Below are 21,074 nucleotides of genomic sequence, written 5' to 3' on the forward strand. Positions count from 1 at the left end.
TATCAACAACTGAAAATCATACAATTTGAGGATACTCAAATATAGCACTGATGTTTTTGAGAAAGTAGTCCGGGGTTTAGTATTACCAACCTAGAATCTACACTGTTTTAGGATGCTTGCATCCTCACAAATTTAAGCAGCTCTTGAGAAGAAGAATATGGGAATGTTCTTTTATATATTTCTATGTTAAACTTTGAACTCATCCCGAGGTTCCAGTATTAATATAAACGGATTAGAACGTTCACTATGCACAGAATCTTTAATGCAAATATTTCCATTTCTGGTGCAGAGATTCTTGAGAAAAAAAAGACACACACCCCATTGTTTTAAACAGTTTTTCGCCTTTTTCATAACTTAGGATTCCCTCCCGTAAGATTAGTCGTACCAAATTTGTTTAAGGTTGGCCCATTTGTTCGAAAGAAGTAAAAAATGTGTAATGTTTACATATAGACGGATACATACAAACGAACTGACGTAGAGGCGGACAGACAGACGACTGACAACATGTGATCAGAGAATCTCACTTAAACCTCCGAATCAAGTGAACAAAATTCTAAAACCTATATTGTTATCAACACGTCTTGAAGTAACTGTGGAATATTACTTGTATAAATAAACGCTCTTAAAAAATTAATTACAAATTAAGAAGGGTAGGTATGATATATGTATATATATAAATTTGAACGTTGAACGGCAATGTCTATAATGACCTCATAGTTCGATTTAGCGGAAAAGGTAATAAGCAACATAGTGGATAATATACAATTTAAAAGTTCAAAAGGTCAATTTTGTTATCATGTTTATTACCCATAATGTATACTACCTATACTATCTCTAATAAAGGTTTGTTCACTCTTTAAAGTATTTCCAAAGGGGGAGTAAAAGTGTTTCACTGCGCTCATATACATCTTAAAACGGCAAAGTCAGTTGGGCCTTCCCTGTTATAAACTGATGTTTTCCACCTGGAGTGGACTCGCTCAAAATTGTATAATGTTACTTGTCTGTACCTCGCGTGCCAGGTAACATTGATTTCAGTAAACATGTTCGACGTGGCTTTGTTAGACATTAATTTTCATTGATACAAAAACATTACTTGTATGTTTTATCATCAACGGATTGCATTTGTGACCGCTACGAATTCTCTAAACAGGGGATAAATTAGCGATAAATACAGTCTCTTAATACGTAAATGAGTCGTGTTTGATCTGCTTAATTCTTTCGTAACATTTATAATACCAAGGACTATCAACTTTATTCATTTTTAGGCATTGAAAGGACGAAAATCTAAGTTACATGGTGTAAAAAAATCATCGATAATTAGTCATTAATTACCCATTTCTTTTTTACAATATGTTGAATAAGGGCTAAAGCCTGTTCTTTAGATATGCTCACATAAGAATGAATGCAAAATAAGAGAGGAAATAATGCATTTTACCTTTTTTTTCGTTTAAATGCCCTTTGGAAAAACCTATGTCTGGCTCTTGGAGGTGAGATGGGGATTAGCTAAAACATGTTTTCTAAGCATTTTTCTGTAAACAAATTTATTTTTAGAAATAGCAGGAAATAAAGCACTTCTTAAGGTATTCTTTCTTGAAATAATAAAAATAATAAAGCAGAAAGTGATTCAATCATAAAGTTAGAGTATTGTAACTTCTCAATATCTATTCATTCACCCTCCGTATCTTGAACCTTTCACCAAAATTATACATTGCAGTCTAATATTAGTTGTTAAGAACTTTAGGTAAGGGCGCAGGTCATTACAAAATTTTAGGCTTTTTTTTGGTCTTTGATACTAAGGTTTATACTGCAGTTCAAGAAACGCATAGAAGCATACATACATACATACATACATAAACTCATACAAACATTCCTTTTGTATGAGCTTTGGTACTCATGTGCCTGTTAGGACTCAATAATATCATTACCTCATCGAGTTGTTTAGTCCAAATCTTGTTTCGTCTTTAAGTTTTCCTGTTACTTGGTAAACTAGACTTTTTAGATTAAGAGAAAACGAGCTATTGAATATTCAACACGCAAGATTAAAGTCTAACCTTTCTCCAAAAGTTATATTTGACTATGCTATATTACATTTTTTAACGTTAATCAATTTGAATGTTTAGATGACAATCCAGTCTTTATAGCTTTATGGTTTTAAGGGGTTTAGTGTTGAGTATTATGAGATTTATACTCAATTTAATTTTTGATTTAATTTCTATTGTATATTTTTATAGTCAGTGGGGACCAGCATTGAACATTGCTCGAAACTAAACGAAACATTTCAAATTGTCGAGAGCTGTCCAACTACCGAAATAGAATGGCTGAAATCAGCAGACAAGAAACATTGTTCAGCATATGCCAACATGTGCAACGGAACATACCTGTACCACTGTCTAATTGATACAAATATTAACGAATTAGTTGAAGTGTGTGCGGAACGGAATATTATCCATCTAGGTAAGTAGTATGCTTAAAAAATACATTAATTTTCCTTTAACTTCAATAGTTTGAAAGGAATAACAATTGTTATTGAAAACTCTTTTCAGAAATCTACATAACGTGATTATCGTATAGTGTAATCATGTTACACAAACAATATCACTATGGTCTAATTATCATTTTGAAGCTCATATGCCATTCATCGACTGTTCTTTTCTCTTAAAATTTTGAACTTCTCGTCTAAGCAAATTGACCAATTTGAACAAACGAATTAAAAACTTTGCCTTAAAGCAATATCTTATTTATAGATGTTGAGCCAAAATCAATGCCATGCGATAAAAAATGGAGTTTTCAAGCTTATCAGTAAAGAAATAATCAGTAGGTAACGATCTAATATGATTTTTGCTTAAAAAAAATGTATCTCTATATCAGACCTGCGTGATCAAAGAAATGACCCAAATTAATGTCGATATTCAAGAGAGTTACTCAGCAACTGTTTTATTAAAATGTTTTTTTCTGTTTTTTCATTTCTAAAATACTGGTATGGCATGTTGTTTACCTAAAACAAGCTAAACAAATCAAGACCTAAGGTAACTCAATACTCGTAAAATTATCTGATAAAAGTTGAAAAACAGAATTGATTTCAACTTAATAGACTTAAATTTCATTAATTAATAGAAAAAAATACATGTCATCACACCTTTTGAGATGCCAGATACACACGAACTAGAGCATATTATAGCATCAGGAAACCATATTTTTTTGTTAGACGTACAATCTTTGTAGGCAGAAACGTGTTTATCTTTTTTAATTTTATTGTCAACTATGTTAACAAACTAAAACTACAAACACATGTTGAAATTGGTTGTTGGGATTAGAATAATTATAGCATTTAGACATACAACTGCGAGAAAGTCAGAAAAAGAGTTATTTCCCCTTAGCATATGTAAAATGCATAAAAAAATTCGAAATTTAGGATAAAATTAAGCTGCAAAATATCTTGAACTTAACAGTATTTCTAATTACATTCATGTGGTTATATTCACATAAAATAAAAAACAACTATCTTGCACACATTTTAAAGAATTCAAAGTTTTACAATAAAGTATAACATCACAGAACACTGGATCTACTTTAAGGACGTCGGACTCAATTTTCTTTGAGCAGATAAAGCTGACACCTCAAAGGAGCAATTGTTACGGACTAGGGAATTCTCAATATAACGTCACAATCACTAAAACTCAATTCACTTATGACGCATTATATAGCTATTCTACAGTCATTTCATGCATTTTTTTTTTTACAGTTTTATGTTATAATATGGTATGCAATTTTAATGATAGGCTATGGGTTTCAATGAAATGCTAGGAGATTTGTTTGCACAGAATGAGAAATTGAAATGAAGGGGTCAATGATATAGTATGCTCTGCTATGGTATGCTGTGATATTTAAACAAAAACGCCCCCATTCACAAGATAGTTCCAAACATTTGGAAGTCAGATGTTAAGAAGCTCAAGTTTACCACTAATCTGCAATGTTAACATTTATTCTTTTAGAATAAAAGCATTAAAACTGAAATTAAATCATGCAGTATGCTATGCTATTGTATGCAATGGTACGACATGACGAATGAGAATCTATAAGATTGTATGCTAGGGTATGTTATGAGATTCTAATGGTATACTATGATAGTTCAATACTATGCTATGCTATTGTGTATGTTGTAAAAGATATGATTAAAATGAATGTACGTCATCAATACACACTGCATGTAGTGCTAATAGTGGCTGACCTTGTTTTAGTTAAACATGCTAAAATACGCTTTAAAAAATGTCACCGTATGCATAATTTTCTTTAGGGGATGTCAAACTACTAGAAATGAGTTTAATATTAGCCCAAGTTATTGATACTTAATTGCATATATTAATTAACAGAGTTTCATTAAGCCAGTGACCAAAGTATTCACATTACAATCCGACTCAATACTTGTATTGAAAAAAGAGTAAATACCGTCCTTGTGCTTAAGTGTTGAAAAATCTAATCATTAAAATTTACTCACAACTCTCTAATAGTGTTTTATTTCCTAAATCAACCTCAAAATGATGTATATACTCTTTTTCTTATATTTTGCGCAGTACTTTTTGTGAGAAATTGAAGATAAATATTGACACACTGCTCTTTGGCACGTGCCTCTGTAAAAACGAAGCCGATGACATAGTCTTTCTTTAAATGATATAACATATATTCAAAACCATCACATAAGTCTTATTTCAATTTGGATAGAATATCCACTGCAGATATTTATTTTTTTTAGAATTATTTTTTCTCTCCCTTAAGAACGCTTAGTTTAGTTTTAAAAATGGGAATTAAACAAATTTCTTTTTGAAAGGGTCCCTATAAAAAATCTGTTTTATGTTTTTTTTATTTATGTCTATATATATATATATATATATATATATATATATATATATATATATATATATATATATATATATATATATATATATATATATATATATTGTAAATCTAACTCTAAATTTTCACAAAAATCACCGTTGTGGAGTGACTTGGATCCGTCTTCCTTACCTATAAGTCTATACTTTTTTTGGACAGAATATTCTATAGTTTTCCCGCGTTTCGTAGAATAGCGGGAAAATGTTGTATGATAATAACGTGTTCGAAAAGATTTGCTTAGGAATACAGTGCGGGGCCATAGGAATGCCAGTATAAAAGGTCAGAGTTAATAGTAAAGGTCATTCTAGCCAGTTTCACTCAGCGCACGAAGTTTACATTCTTTTTTCGCGGGCAGCATGGCGGCACCAAATGACGAATTCTTACAAAGAGTTTCAGAAATAATTGACTCCAAACTGTCTTCATTCGAGCAAAAGATATCCAAACAACCAAATTAGCAACACGAACAGCAATTGTCCAGGATTCATGCAGCAAACGACAAGACATTTTGTTTTCAAGAGGAAGGGAAACGAAGCCCAGTAAAAATTCAACAACAGCGTAAGAGAAAAATTGATAGAAGCCAACACCAGCTTAAGCGAAGGGGAACCAGAAATGGCCTTTAACAGCATTTCATCAGGTATAGAGCTTATTCATCAGAGACAAAAGTTAATTAAATTAGCAGACTCTTCCAAAACAGGTTGGCGAACAGTGCAAGAATATACACAGCAAGAATTAGCGTCAGACGAGGAGGACGAAAAACGAATCTTCTAAGTTAAGTACTTTAGATAGTAATGTTCAAAGTATGTGTATTGGTCAGAGCAAAGATTTACATGCATGCATGAGTGAGCATTTTTCAGAGAGTAAAAAAAAATGTCCGCTGTTTTGTGGCCACAAAAGATGAAAATGTCAGTCCAGTTGGACGTTTGAAAGGTCATTTGGCTAACTGGGTAGATATACAAGCAGATACGTATATTTTGGAAGTTATTGAAAATGGATAAAAAATTCCGTTTAAGACTATTCCAAAAAGTGTGTGTTTAGACAACAATAAATCTGCTAGGGATAATGTCAAAGTAGTTTGTTCTGAGATTCAAAAACTCATTGATAAAGGTTGCGTAACAGAGGTCAAGAATGTTCCTTTTGTTGTCAATCATTTGACACTCGCTTTCAATAAAACAGGTAAACCTCGGTTGGTGTTAGATTGCAGGCATATCAATAGTTGTATTCACGATTTTGTTTTCAGAATGGAAGATATCAAAACTGCTAGAGAAATTTTTCAGAAGGGCGATTTTTGATAAGTTTTGATTTAAAATCAGCATATCACCACATTGAAATTTTTTAACACCATAAACAATATTTAGGTTTTCGATAGGAGATGAAAGGGGATATAAAATACTTTGTGTTCAACGTATTACCTTTTGGCATTTCTTCTGCAGCATTTATTTTTACAAAACGTATGAGAAAGGTGGTTCAGTATTGAAGATCTTTGAGTTTTCGGGTCATTATGTACTTAGACGATGGTTTAGCAGGGGCTGAAGATTTTGATCAAGCGTCTACACTCAGTGAGGTTATCAAACGCGACTTGACAGAGTTGAGTTTCATTATAGTAGAGTCTAAAAGTGTTTGGTTCCCACAACAAAATATTGTGTGGTTAGGTTTCGAATGGGATATGAGTAACGGTATTTTAAAAGTAACCCAAGAGAGAGTTAGGAAGCTACTCAGTTGCATTGAAGAAGTGTACTTGAAAAGTCAATCAGGGTGCTCACATTTTCGTGTGAAATATATTGCTAGCATAGTAGGTCAAATCATATCTATGGAAAACGCTATAGGAAATGCGGTCAGTTTCAAAACTAGGTATCTTTATCAAGATATATTGTCAAGATTCAGTTGTAATTCTTACGCTAAATTAAGTTTGCAAACTTTAGAAGAATTAGAATTTTGGAAGATTAATTTAAGATCTATAAATGGCAAAGAAAAAAAGACTTCCAAAGAACTTTCAGAACTAAAATTTTTTAGCGATGCTTCCGACTCAGGTTTTGGAGCTTATGTAGAAAATTCTGAGATCTCAGAGGTAGTAGGCCACTGGACTGGAGAGGAATCCATGAAAAGTTCTACCTGGAGGGAACTAGAGGCAATTAACAGGAGTTTGAATACTATAGGAGAAAGTATTTGGGGTAAAGAAGTAACATGGTATACCGACAGCAAAATGTTTGCAGAATTTTGGAAGTCGGTAACAGAAAGTCGTATTTACATGAAATTGCTGTAACAATTTTTGAGAAATTACAGAATTTACATATCATTTTTGACATTCAGTGGTTACCAAGGGCATAAAACATTTAAGCCGATTCACTTAGCAGGTGTTTTTTCGGTGACGACTGGGGAATAAAAAACAGTGTTTTTCAAATTATTGATGAATGTTGGGGCATACACACTTGTGATAGGTTTGCTACAGATTATAATAGTAAATGTACCAAATTTAACTCTAGATGGTGGTATCCAAACACAAGTGGGGTAGACGCTTTTAAGCAATTCTGGGGTAACGATAATATAAAGTAAAGTGGAATCAAGTTTTACAAAGGAATATATAGAGAAATATTGAGAAAATCTTTAAAAATCTTCTTCTCAAAACAACAATTATGTTAATAATTGTATTTATGTGTTGAATGCTATAATTTTATTTGCTTATTTATTGTATTTTTCATGTTTATGTTTGATTAGATAAGTTGCATTTCTTTCCCAGGCCTTGTAGTGGTCGTTGGCCATATTGAGGTGCCATCTTTTTGCTGGTTTTGTATATATTGTATATAATTTTGAACAAAATATTGTTTTTCTGTATTTTAAAGGGATCAGCATATTGATAAGTTATTTAACATTTTGTGTGAACAGCTTTGGGTCTGATCCCCTACTATGTTGTTTTATATTTTTCTTTACTTTCGTCATTTTTAATAAATGACATATTTCATCATGCACAAATGTTGAGTTCATTTATCAAACAGCAAAAACTGAGCTGCGGTGGGGTTTTGCAGCATGAGAAAACATAAAAACTATCGTTGCATTTTTGCATGTTCTAGCATAGTGTTCAGTAATCTTCATTAATTCTTCTGACATAGCCCTGTAATAAGATTGCATTATAGAGAAATAAGCATTTTGTAAAAACTATGTACAGAATATAATTAAATACAAGCAAAAAATGTGTACCGAATAAAATTATAATACAATGCATGGACAAATACAACGTTTGCGTGCGTAAAGAACTTAAAATTGGTAAATTTAGAATCACTTTTCACATTTTTGTTGCAAAGAAATACTAAATTGCACTTTTTAGTTGGCTGTATACATTTAAAACATATTATGTCATAAAACAGAACTGCGTTATACTATTTTTTTTTATTTTGTCTTATGACACCACTTAATGTATTACCAGTCACTTCCGGATGTCATGAATCAGAAGCTAACACCAGTTATGTTTGGTATAGGATATAAGTATCAATCAAATGAAGCTTTCTTGTTGATAACATTCTTTATGAACATTTTGATTTAGTGTTGTTGTTCATTCAAAATGCATGAATTAACTATTTTATACATAACATATTTTATACACAAAATGTGTTTATGTCCGTTTAAACACGTGTTTCAAAGTATATTATAACTATTCAGCCAACAGCCGATGTGTTCAATTAAGCATTAAATGCTTATTTTTGGATGTCGGCGGTCCTATAACACACCAAGTAGTGCAGACAATTAGAATATCGCGCGTTAGCCCGGTTTGATACATGTAATTTGTCTACACTGCTTGGTGTGTTTTTTGACCAACGACATCCAAAAATAAGCATTTACTTATATTTCTATTCATATATATTGATGTCTATTTGTATGAAATATTTGTGTATCGGCGCTTTAAAGCCATTATATACGCTCTTAATCTGGGATATGTAACATACATTGAACAACCATATTAAAATATTTACTTCGCTTCCTCGACTAAAAATATAGACATTTATATAGTGCCAGACACTTTGCCCAAAATATTTTGTTTTATTGATGAATATATATGATTTAACAATTATTTTTACAGTTTAAACATTTTGTTTAATCATACAATAATAGATATACTCAAAATGCATGATGACGATTATATTTAGGCTCAAGACGCATGAATTAGCTATGTGAAATCCAAAGCAAATTGAACGTCAGATTTCCAATGCAAAAATGTGGGGAATATACCCTGAAAATAAATATTGATTTTTGTTTTCATCCTGCAAAAATGTTATACAACCTTTCTCCGTGTATGTTCATAGTTTTTAAACTAATAAACATGAAATGTGATGCTATACTATTTGCACAAGAATACCGCTTGGAAGATACATTTTATAAATTTTGTTATTTTTTCTAAGGAATTTAAATGATTTACACGTTAATCGGAACCTGATTTCATCTGTTAACATGTATCATTGTTATTTTAAATAATAATCAAATAGAACATATATTCAATAAATAATTTGAATATTACATGTTACATGTATTACAAAATTACATGTGGGTTATTAACAACTACCGTGAACAAACTAGAAGAAAAGAAATAGTTAATTGCTTGTTGTAATTATGACCTAAATGGATATGAGATGATTACATGTTAAACTGAATGAAATTATGTTTGCTCAATGGAACAATGCCAGACTTTGCATACATGCAAGGAGTCCAGTCAGTGTAATTTCAAAATTGTTCTACATGTATTACAAATGTTGAAATTGTTGTCGACGTCTTTTCTGAAATAAAAAATTGTGACTTCATTTTTGTTATGCTTTTGATTGAAGGTAGTATAGGACACTTTTCGACACGAATGTTGATAAAAATACATTTTAATCAAAATACTTTCACTAGTTTAGAATTATAAAATAAATAAAAGGTTTCATAATACAGCATTGGGAAAGAAAACACTATTTAAGAAATAAAGTACGAGTTTTCGTGAATGTTGCAGAATAACCTCCGAGATCGAGAAATGTTGTTTTGAAATATAAAAGCCGAGGCGTTAGCCGAGGCTTTTATATTTCAAACAACAATTTGAGACCGAGGAGGTTATCCTGCAACATTCACGATAACAAGAACTTTATTCCTATTCTACTAACAGCCCAGTATTTCTACATATCGTTTCCCCTATAAAGAGACGATCTAGGTCATTTTGACGGCTGTTCCGTGTAACCCCAATGGTTTTGTTAGTAATGTTTACATGTGTATAGATCAAAGAATCACATGCAGACGACAGAAGTTTTATTTGGATTTTTAATACTCTTTTACTTATTTATAAAATATCTTTAAATCATGTTACTAATATCTTAAGGGCAATGTAATACGATTATTACTACTACACGTTATATATTTTATGTAAAAACACGCAGTGAAAATGTGCTAGGGAGGTGCTAGGAACAGCCGCATTGATCTCTTAAAAATAAACATTTGAGGCGATACACATCGTTCTGACTGGAACTAACACGTGAAATTGACATAGTTAAAAAAAACACGGTTTGAAGTTGTACTTTCATGGTCAGTGCGAGACAAATAGGTATTTCTGATCTGATAATTTACTGATGACGTTCGTGGTATATTGGAGAATAATGTCTGCGGCATCTCTTTGATCTCGGCAATAACTGTAGTAGAATATAAAATAATGCTTGATTTTGTTGTTTACCTCGATAGAAAGCACGTCACAAGATGCAAGTGTACCATGCAACCGTAATAGTTGAGTAGAGTATACATGTACAACATGAACATGCACATCAATGCTTTCTTTTTCATGCATGTTTGAAATTGTATTTCCACCACATGGAATAACATAACATTTAATTACTATTTTGCATTTAACAATGGATTACAGGTTCCTGTACCGAATTCAGTTTAAGTGCTTTCCGGATAATACCGAACTACAACAAAAACTGCTCAAAATTTCCCGATAACCCTTGTCCCATTCCTTACAATTCAACAATGGCATACAAATGTAAGTTTTAGATTTTTTTCCCTTGTTATTTATTTTTTGTTTTTTTATTTGTTATGTTTTTGTTTTTTGTTTTTGTTTTTTGTTTTTGTTTTTGTTTTTTTTTGTTTTTTTGTATTTTTTTTTTTTTTTTGTTTTTTTTTATGCTTTTTGTTTGCTTGTTTTTTTTGTTGTTTTTTTTTTTGGGGGGGGGTAGCATTTTATTGTTATAAACATTGTTTGATTGCATGTTAAATGTAGTATTTCATTTGTTATCCAATTATTATTTTTTATTGATAGTGTAAATTCGTTTCCAATATGCATTATGTCTTTTTACATAATTATTAAAAAATTCTCTACATTGTAGATCCTGGCTGTTATGAACTTAAAAAGCCAAGAAACGAAAAAGAAACTACTCCACTAAATACTTCCAGTACATTCACCAATCAAACCAAAGTGTAAGGTTTAATTATTTTAAGTCTGATATACAAAATTACGTTTCACTACTTAATAACAATAGCAAAACTTAGTACGTTTAAACAATGTTTTATGATAACAGAAACCCACTCTATTATGATTGCAAATTTTCAGAAAAATTCATGTTTCACACTTTAAATAATAAAACATTGTTATAAAAAAGTAAGGAAATAATAATGTTCCTCAAATTGTAATATTTATTATCAATACCATACATTATCTACCTGAAATGCAAGAAATACTCAATTTTTCCACTCGGTTTTGACTGATGTCATTTCAAAATCTCAACATACATGTACATCAAATGCTGATGCTTATTTAGAACATTACTAACGTAATTGGTAAAAAGGATTCATTAAAAGAATTAAGAAAAAAAACAAGGAAGGCCTAACTGTATAAACAAAAATTCCCAAGGTAAACTTGTTTACTTTTTGTGAAACGTCATTTCCTTTAACGTACTTCAACAAAGTTTTATTTTATCTGTCATAAAAGCACAATTGCAACGCTCACCTTCTGAACAACATTGAAACTGTTTTAAAATAATTTAAAATGAACAAATAAAACTCTAAACATGTATATTTTTACCTGTACTTTGTTATTCTGTTCACTTTCATGAAAGATATAGAAATCATTTCTTAAAAGGTATACACACAGTGTATTTTACCAAATTTCGCAAAAACATGCACAATGAAAAAGAAAATGACCATCTTAAGGATGACGTTTACTCAGATTTTTAAAAAAAATCCACTGATAATAATGAAAAACCATCTATTGCATGTTATAGACCTTTAATAATAGTGGTCTATTTTCTTTCAAAGAAGTAAGTCAATGACCTACTTTTTGAGTTGATGGCCATTGAATATATTTTAAAACATCAAGGAAAATCCAATAACATTTTACACTAGGATTGAAATTTTCTTAATTGTGAAAATGTTACAAATATGTAAACATTTTAAAAACAAAACGCAGTTTATGAATGGTACTGGCACTAAATATATACAAAGCATAAAAATGTCAGCGACATTTTTCTAAAATTTTACAGTCCAAATTTTCTCTCTCAGTTTTCAAATTCCGAACCATTTTTTATCTAATTTTACAAAAAAATGAATAATGATAATAGAAAACCATTTATAGTATTAAACTACTTACATTGACCTTATTCTGTTGGCATGAAATTTATATGAGGTCAATGATCAAACTTTTGAGATATGGTGGATTTTATCGTATTGAAGCATTTTTCAATATTTTTGCAATTCGTGCCATACGATTATTTTAATGTATAAGTGAGGTGAAACAAATAGAAATTATGCAAAATTATATAGACTAAAATATAAAATATAAACTCTTAATATTAGAGTACTGCCAAAATGTTTTAGCGGAAATCAAAATCTGCAAATTTTAGTCCGAATTTCCTATGTTTGGCTAAAAGTCCATGTTTGTTTGACGCTAATTCCATAATATAGTAGAAATATTGAATGTTATATCAATAATAATTTAGTTCATAAATACTTTTTGTGTTTAAAACAAATTTTACAAATGACATTGAACTATAACAATCTGAATTTGAGAACTCAAACCCTGAGTAAACAACACCCTTAGATCGAAACCTAGATGAAGAGCGTTAAACGTCTGCATAGTGAAGCCCTTTAATATGTAGACGTTTTCCTTAAGGGGCATGGTCACGATTTGGTTAAATTTGATTTTTTTATTTCTATTGTTTATATTTGCCTAGGAATGCATTTCTAATGATCAACCAAAATTTGAGTGTCAGTCGTAGAGTCATAAGCAAGATAAAGGGTTCACTACTAGTATTTTTTGTCATATAAACAAGGTTTTTATGGCCTGTTTTTGTTTACATTGCTTTAATATACCGGTAAAAGTCCTTTTTCAAGCTGATTTCTCTCTTGACATAAAGATTGTGGTTGATTATTAAAAATGCCTTAATGAAGCATTGTTATCATTAAAAACGAAAAAAAATATTTTTCTTTTACTAAAGTTTTGACCATGCTCCTTTCACTTGTAATAACCTGTGAATAAAGATAAGGTAAACATGAGAGCGAGATAAAGAGAGAGAGAGAGAGAGAGAGAGAGAGAGAGAGAGAGAGAGAGAGAGAGAGAGAGAGAGAGAGAGAGAGAGAGAGAGATAGAGAGAGAGAGAGAGAGCACGATTAATTATCTCTCTCTCAGTCAATCAATCAATCAATCACTGACAATCAATGAACATAATATGAAAACTATTTCATTTTTTATATTTTTCAGGTATAATCAAAACGGTACATTCTCTGATCATGATGCGACAAGTGCTTTGACAAGGACATTGCGTTCTTTAATATTTCTGCTGATAATACGTTTAGTATTGATGCCATGGATATGATGATTTTTAAACAAAGAACTGAAACGGTGTTACTTGTCTTATAAGTATTTGTATGTTTAAATTATACTAATTCATTTTTCAACATTGAGGAAAAACTCTCTGTGTGATTTTTGTATTAACAAGCTTTTATGTTCATAACTTATTGATAGAAGGCCATTTGAATAAATTGATAAAAATAAAAATAAAACCGTTTTTTGAAAAGAATATCTTTATTTCGCCCACCAAACATATTTTCATTTTAAACCCTCTGAATTAGAACAAACTTACATATCAAACTGATGAAGAATGAAAGCTTATCATGCACCCATGGTTGCGTTGTAACAAAGAATGAATACATTTGAGCTATAGGGAATTGGCCCGTTTTGGTGCCGTTTTTATGCAGATAATATCACCAACGTCCTCTTTTCCGTAATATATAAGCACTGATGGATACTTCTGATTTAAATGCTTGCTTAACTTCACCAAAATTAGCATACACTTTAAACAACTTAAGGCCTATAGATAATCTAAATCCCTAAAAATCGTACCGAACGTATTTGAATTGTGTCTTTTTAAATCCGAAGGTAAACTTTTTAAGACATTTAAACTTTGAATAAATGTTGATGGGTCAATTAGCGCGTTTGGTGAATTATACTTTATTGCGCTGTTTATTTCTGAAAAAAAATCGAATGAAGCTTAAGAGTTGCAATTTCCAGTCATCTAACAAACATTATGGACCATTCAAAATCGATGGATGTGTCAGTGATTCACAGTGAGCGCATTTGACGAACAACTTTCTGGATAGATCCCGCGTGATTATTTTAACTAATTTAGTCCATACGTAAGTTCAACATGGTTAAAGCAGGTAATAGCTGTCACTTAGTTTGGGAAAAACCTTGAAATGTTCAATGACATGCATTTTTTTTAACTACCAGCCTAATGTTGTACAAACTTCTTATGTTCACAAAAGTTTTTTAAATGTATACAGCGTCTTTTGTCTTTTCCACAAGTTTGTACACGTTTAGGATGACAGTAAACCAATCCCCGTCCTCGATTTACTATAAATCATGATAATGTCAAACTCATAATCCCATTAAGGACGATTTGGCTGTTTCGTTTAGCTAATGTCGGATGTAAAAATAATGTAATTTAGTTAATTCAACTTTCTTTTTACAATCACTTTATTAATTCGTTAAAAGAAAGAGGTAAATATAAACAATAAAATGCTTTCTTTGATGATACATGCAGGTTAAGATGGTAGCGATCTTTGCAAAAAAAAACATTACCTCCCACCGCAGGTTATGCATTTTTTGCAATGTCGACATCTTTATACACCGCATGAATCACCACAAAAGGAAGCATTTTATTGTCTACATTAGGCAAAAGAATTTAGCATATTCTACAATGAATTAAATATAATTATTTTAGGAATTTTTGAGGGGAATAACACTGTTGTTTTTCTGTTTATTATTTTTGAAAAAAAAAAACAACGATAAACAATAAAATGGCTTAAGGGTTCAATGCGGCTATAAGGGTATACACCTGTAGTACACATGTAGAAACAAAAATGCAAAACACATTCTTAGTTAACAGTTACTTACTTTTTCTGATATAATTGCTAAATGTACCGTCATAGAACGTGATTATGTTTTTACTACTATGATTGTTTTACGTATATACATGTACGTGTATAAACTGTGTATATAGCAATATTCATCCCGGATTTTTTTGTCCATATCACCCTCGTTGTCAGCGGGCGAATCCACCTTAAAAAACAAAAAAAACAAAAAAACAAAAAAAAACATTTCTATGTTTTCTATTTGCAGATTATTCTTTTCAAGCTGTGTCTGGGCAGATTCAATATTATTTGAAACTGTTTACAAGTGCAGAAAGAAAATAAAGGGTCCCAGTATACTGCAATTATTATATAAAAATGAATGTTTTCGTTTGAGTCGATTATTTAATGATGATAATAATAAAAAGTGAGAAAAAAATAAAATAATCATTGTGTCAATGTGTTACATTAAAGGAACAACCAATTATTCCATGAATTGAAAGTGCCGATTTCTACCCCGAGTAATGATAAGGGATCCAAAATCATCCACATGATGGAATGGTATAGACCTCGCATTTTATTTTTCTATTGATAACAGTATAGTTCACGCCTAGTATTCCTTACATGTATGAAAAAAACCAACATTTTTTTTTAATTTAACAGATCAATGTAAAATGGAAAAAAAATCATGACGTTTTTGACAAGGAATTGGATGAATCCTTATATTTTTTTTTATCCTTTATCTATAAGAGAATAAACAAATTTATTGTTGTTCGCTTTTGTGCGTTGTTACAAGCTATAGTGTATGAACACAAACGAGTCATTTTAAAGGGAGAAAATCCTGACTATCAACAATGCTAATAGTTGATTTTGTAAATGATCAGAGTTGTCCCTCTTGACATGGTTTAAAACTGCATTGGGTGCGGCTTAGTTTTCTTTATCAAAGTTCACCCTGATGGTATACATGAAGTAATCACACAATTAACACGTATCCAGCTCTAAATCACGTATTATATTAGTATTCACGTATTCTAGACACAAAGCAAAAAACGTTTACAAAACGTAACACAATCACTTTCAACGATAATTTATCAACAATTCATGGATGTTAGTATCTTCTCCATTCTGCATCAAACACGTCAATGCAAACGTTGCACGCAGAAAAATCTAATGCAATGAAATGAACAAGTTTCGGATTGAATGCAAAATTATAAGTCAATGTCTTTAGAAATTATTTCTTCTATGTTAAAATCCTAATTAAAAAATAAGTACCGGTAGATATTATGTTACTCATAAGTTGGGGTTTCAAACTCTATAATCCAATTGAGAACAGATATTTCATCTAAAATGCAAGGTTTTTATGTCATTATGGTGCCTGGTATTAACAACTTTAAAACACAAAGAATGACCTCTCCATAAGAGTGGCAGTGTATGAATTTAAATTGTAATACTTGTTCAATGGATTAATGTAAATACAAGAAAATAAAAAATAAATAACATAACATTCTGTGGCGAACATGACTAGAGTTTGATCATTTTTCAGATATTGTACATGAAACAGAAACAATACAATGAAAATATACTCATATTGTTATTTTAAGTTATCAATAATCATAACTTTTGAAATAAAAATAATTCAATGGTAGTTTCCCTTTGGATGTCTATGCCTAAGTATTAAAATCATTTATATACTTAGGTACAGCTGTTTAAATACATGCATCAGATAAATACAAACAATAAATATAGACATTCATTATTTATTTTTTTAAACATCTTATTTTCATGATATATATTAATAATACACATGCCAAAAAAATCACGATCCTATTTTTTGAGAAAAAAAATAGGATGTAACCTCTCTTTAAAAATATTGACCAAATTATGTTTGATGTACATGTATATGATAGAAACATTATCATTATACATATTAAACATTGTTTGAACATGTACAAAGACAAATAAAACACATCGATTCTAGCACTAAATAATTTGTATTAAAATGACCAGTAAAAGAGAATGCAAATTATTGCAAACTTTTTGTAAAGTCTGGTACGGATTTAAAGAAAAGGGGGAAGGATACTCCGTCAACAACATATGTTTCATTAACAAATAATCTGAGTCATGGCTGTCATTACTTTCTCCAATCTGCATCAACTGTTGATAACTGCTTAGAACAAACTTTGGACGGAATGCAACATTTAAGTCAACGTATTTTAAAAATATTATCCCTATGCTCTTTAAAGTATCTAGTGTATTATAAAATATTTCTCTTAACTAGTATTTTCAAAGTTACATTTCTCAGAAATTGCGAATTTAACCTTTTCATGTTATTTTTAATACTTTTTTTTACGAACGAATGTAAATCCAAGGGAATAAAAGAAAATTCAATATTCTGTGAATATCATGTCTAAATTGAGTCAGAATGAAGTTTGTTTAGTTACCAGATATTGTCACAAGACAATAAACCAATAATTGACACATATGTTCATTTTCAAATATAAAACAGTTCTTCTTTGTGTTTGTATATATAAACAGTAAACACATATGCAACAACTGTTAAAGATCTATGAATCAGATCAATAAAAAACCCAAATATTTACATGCATTTTGCTTGTTAATAACAGCTATTTTTCATGATATACAAAATTGAATAATAGTACTAAAATTTTCCAAATTATATGTCTTGAAAATCTTAACTTTTTCACCAAATGTTGACTATATCATGTTAAGTCTGTATGGGTGGAAATGATACAAATTGTTGTTCACACATAGACAATTTGAACTCAAATTTTTAATACTGGAATTAAAAAAGTTGAGTAAACTAGATGAAAAAATATGATTAGCAAATAATTAACTAAAAACATATTTCAGATAAACCTAGTACATATTTTTTGGCATATTTTGCCTCTACGTCTGCAGTTTTCTTGTAACATTGTTGATGGCGTTTTGTTCCACAACAGAGGCATTTCTCTTCTTAATCTATAAAGCACACATCCTTTTCACTGTCACAGTAGTGGATTTGAAAATGACTGTTGCTGACAACAACACAAGGAATATGGCTCAGACTTGGATGCTTGTTTTTCTTTTTCAAAGAGAAAAGAGTAATTGTCGATGAAATATGATGTGACAGATATTCGGCTAGAAAAGAAACTTGCATTAAAAGGGTGAAAATCATCTTATTACTCAGAGCTTCACTCGTCCTTTTGATCTGACTCCTCAAACACATGGTTAACAGGTATTCCAGCTTTATACATCTGATCTCTTAAATCTCCAAATGGTCCATACCAAAAAAAGCGACTAAAATAGCGACTCCTTGATGCATACATTTGCATTTATGTCATGCTACATCTACCTTGTCTCAAAATTAATGTTTTTAGAAGAATATATATTAATTTTACACAAAAGATCTGATTAAATAAAACTTCTGAATCAATACATAAAATTTTGATTTTTTTCTAGCTTGAGTTAACAAAAAGGGGCAGGAGTGTGAAAATAATATACATGTACATTATTACTTTTTTTGCAGAATATCTATTTAATTCAATCTCAATATGCTTCTCGCTGTCATTGAATAATAACCAAAAATGGGATTGTTTAAGAAATATATTGTTATAAACAGAAGTATCTTAGAGAAAAAAAACAAGAGAAGACGTCATGTTTGATACCACTTCGCTTCATTAGCTATTTTCTAATATAAATTGTTATACTAGATATACTCACCGATTTATATACCTTCTTTCTGCATCCGTTTTCATATACTCTAAGCCACTCTATATTATGCAATTGATAAGAAAACAATTTGTGTGTCATTTATATGGCAGAAAAATAGCCGGAAAATCTATACACGTCATGTAATTTTTTCAACGAAAAAAAAACCCTGGATTTTATATTAAACTGTGTTTAGCTACCACATGAATCATCATTTCAAAATAAATTAATCGATAATATTTCCCGAATACAACACCAGGTAACTCTAAGTAAAGAGATTATACGGGGGAGGTGGTCATTTTTTTTGAGGGGGGGGGGCTGAGTAAACGTCAATTTATGATATCGCTTGTGACTAAAGTACAGGTATCAGCAGACCGCCTCCCCATACATTTTTTGTCAACAGACATAGTTCCTTTGAGACGTTAATTTTCTTTTTGCACCCTTCTGCAAGCCCCCCCCCCCCCATTTCTTAAGATTTTGAAATGTTGTCTCTCAGCTATAAAGACCGATAAGAATTACCACTAAAAAAACATTTTAATAAGCCATACAATTTTTGTTACATTTGTTGTTGAATCATTTCCCCATAACAGTAAATGTGCATCTATAATGTGTGTACTAGTATAATATAATGCCAGTATTTTTTTTCATTAAAAAAATTCCGTCCTTTCACATACATTTTACACATAAGAAACACATAATATGCGACTTTTGTTCAATACTCATAATGTGCATGTACTTACAAGTTATAGTAGTAGTAATAATCAATTAATAATGTACGCAATTTATAAGGAAGGAGTCTTATCTGATTTTCGACTTGTCAAAACGATATTTGATTTAATGTTCATTAATTCAAGATAAAAGGACATTAAAATATTTATCAATATATTTTTCTTTCTTTATTCCTATTATACAACTTTGCATAGAAACATTTATCAAAGTTTAGAACCTAATAAGGACTACATTTTTAGAAGAGCATTGGCGAAGGAAAATATTAAATGATTTTTAAAAAAATTCATGAATTTCTTAATATAAGAAGTTTGTCTAATAACGATAAGACTTCTTTAATTAACGTATTTGCACCAGAATGACCTCATCTAGTTGTTGCAAAGTACAATGTCTGGCAATGTCACCTGTCATGTATACATGTGCGATCCTCAGAGATGACCGGGGATCTTTGAGACATTCCGTTCATTCTTTTCATAGTTGAAATAAAATGCTGAATATTGGTTTCCTGTTTCAACAAGAGGCCAAAAGGCCTTAAAGATCACATGAGTAGCATATAACCAATACACAAACTTGTCGAGGAGTCTCATATATTCATTAAATTGGGTTTCATTCTGGAGTAGAACAATTATAAATTTGTCATGACGACCACCTCCCTACATGAAATCTTTCGAAAAGAACTATGGAACCTATAAATTTGGCAAAAAACTTAAAGATCTGGTCTACAAAATCATGCATTCAGTTTTCTTTTTCAGGTGTTTGGGAGTAAAAAAGATAATTTTTAAACATTATAAGCATTAACACCTATACATCCATTTTAGCCCTGCCCTAGAGTCAAAACCCATACTCCAGGGGACATGAAATTTAAAATTTTAGTACAGAACTTCCTGGTAAACATAATTATGAAGTCGGTTTTTCAAACAGATGTATGGGAATAGAGAAGATTTTAAAACAGTATATGCATTAACACTTTATCGCCATATTGCCCCCCCCCCGTCCTGAACCCCTGACCCAGGGGCAATGAATTTAATAATCAAGGGAGAGGAGATAGTGGACTTCATAACAATGTTTTCAGTTTTTTTGCCCACATATTCGGAGTAAAGAAGATTTTTAAGGTTTAATACATGTTTACTATATGGCCATCCTGGCCCCACCTAGAGCCTGAACCCCTGACACAAAGGTCATGAATTCACAATTTTGGTAGAGGGCTTCATGGACATTATAATCATGCATTTAGTTTTTAACAAATGTATATGTGAGTAGAGAAGAAGATTTTCTAAGATTTAATACATTTTTTTTATATAGGGCCATATTGGTTCCATCCTAGAGCCTGGACCCCAGACACAGGTGTCATGAATATCACATATTCGGTAGAAGGCTTCATGGACATCATACTTATGCAACAA

General features: G+C 30.8%; 1 protein-coding gene across 1 annotated transcript; it reads left to right on the top strand.

Annotated features, from left to right (window-relative positions):
* The first annotated feature begins 2,229 nt into the window (after positions 1-2,229).
* Positions 2,230-14,604, top strand: LOC136271790 (uncharacterized). The gene is made up of 4 exons (XM_066072297.1): positions 2,230-2,454; positions 10,757-10,876; positions 11,220-11,310; positions 13,589-14,604. The coding sequence occupies exons 1-4, from the start codon at positions 2,361-2,363 to the stop codon at positions 13,701-13,703; spliced, it is 420 nt and encodes a 139-aa protein (XP_065928369.1). The 5' UTR covers positions 2,230-2,360; the 3' UTR covers positions 13,704-14,604.
* Positions 14,605-21,074: the final 6,470 nt, after the last annotated feature.

This window comes from Magallana gigas, chromosome 9 (genome assembly GCF_963853765.1).
Source record: "Magallana gigas chromosome 9, xbMagGiga1.1, whole genome shotgun sequence".
In the NCBI taxonomy this organism is placed as follows: Eukaryota; Metazoa; Mollusca; class Bivalvia; order Ostreida; family Ostreidae; genus Magallana; species Magallana gigas.

Excerpts from the sequence above, each read along its gene's own strand:
- LOC136271790 (XM_066072297.1), top strand. The coding sequence starts at position 2,361 with ATGTGCAACGGAACATACCTGTACCACTGTCTAATTGATACAAATATT. Across the intron at positions 2,455-10,756 it reads ACGGAATATTATCCATCTAG|GTTCCTGTACCGAATTCAGT; the intron begins GTAAGTAGTATG and ends AATGGATTACAG. Across the intron at positions 11,311-13,588 it reads TTCACCAATCAAACCAAAGT|GTATAATCAAAACGGTACAT; the intron begins GTAAGGTTTAAT and ends TATATTTTTCAG.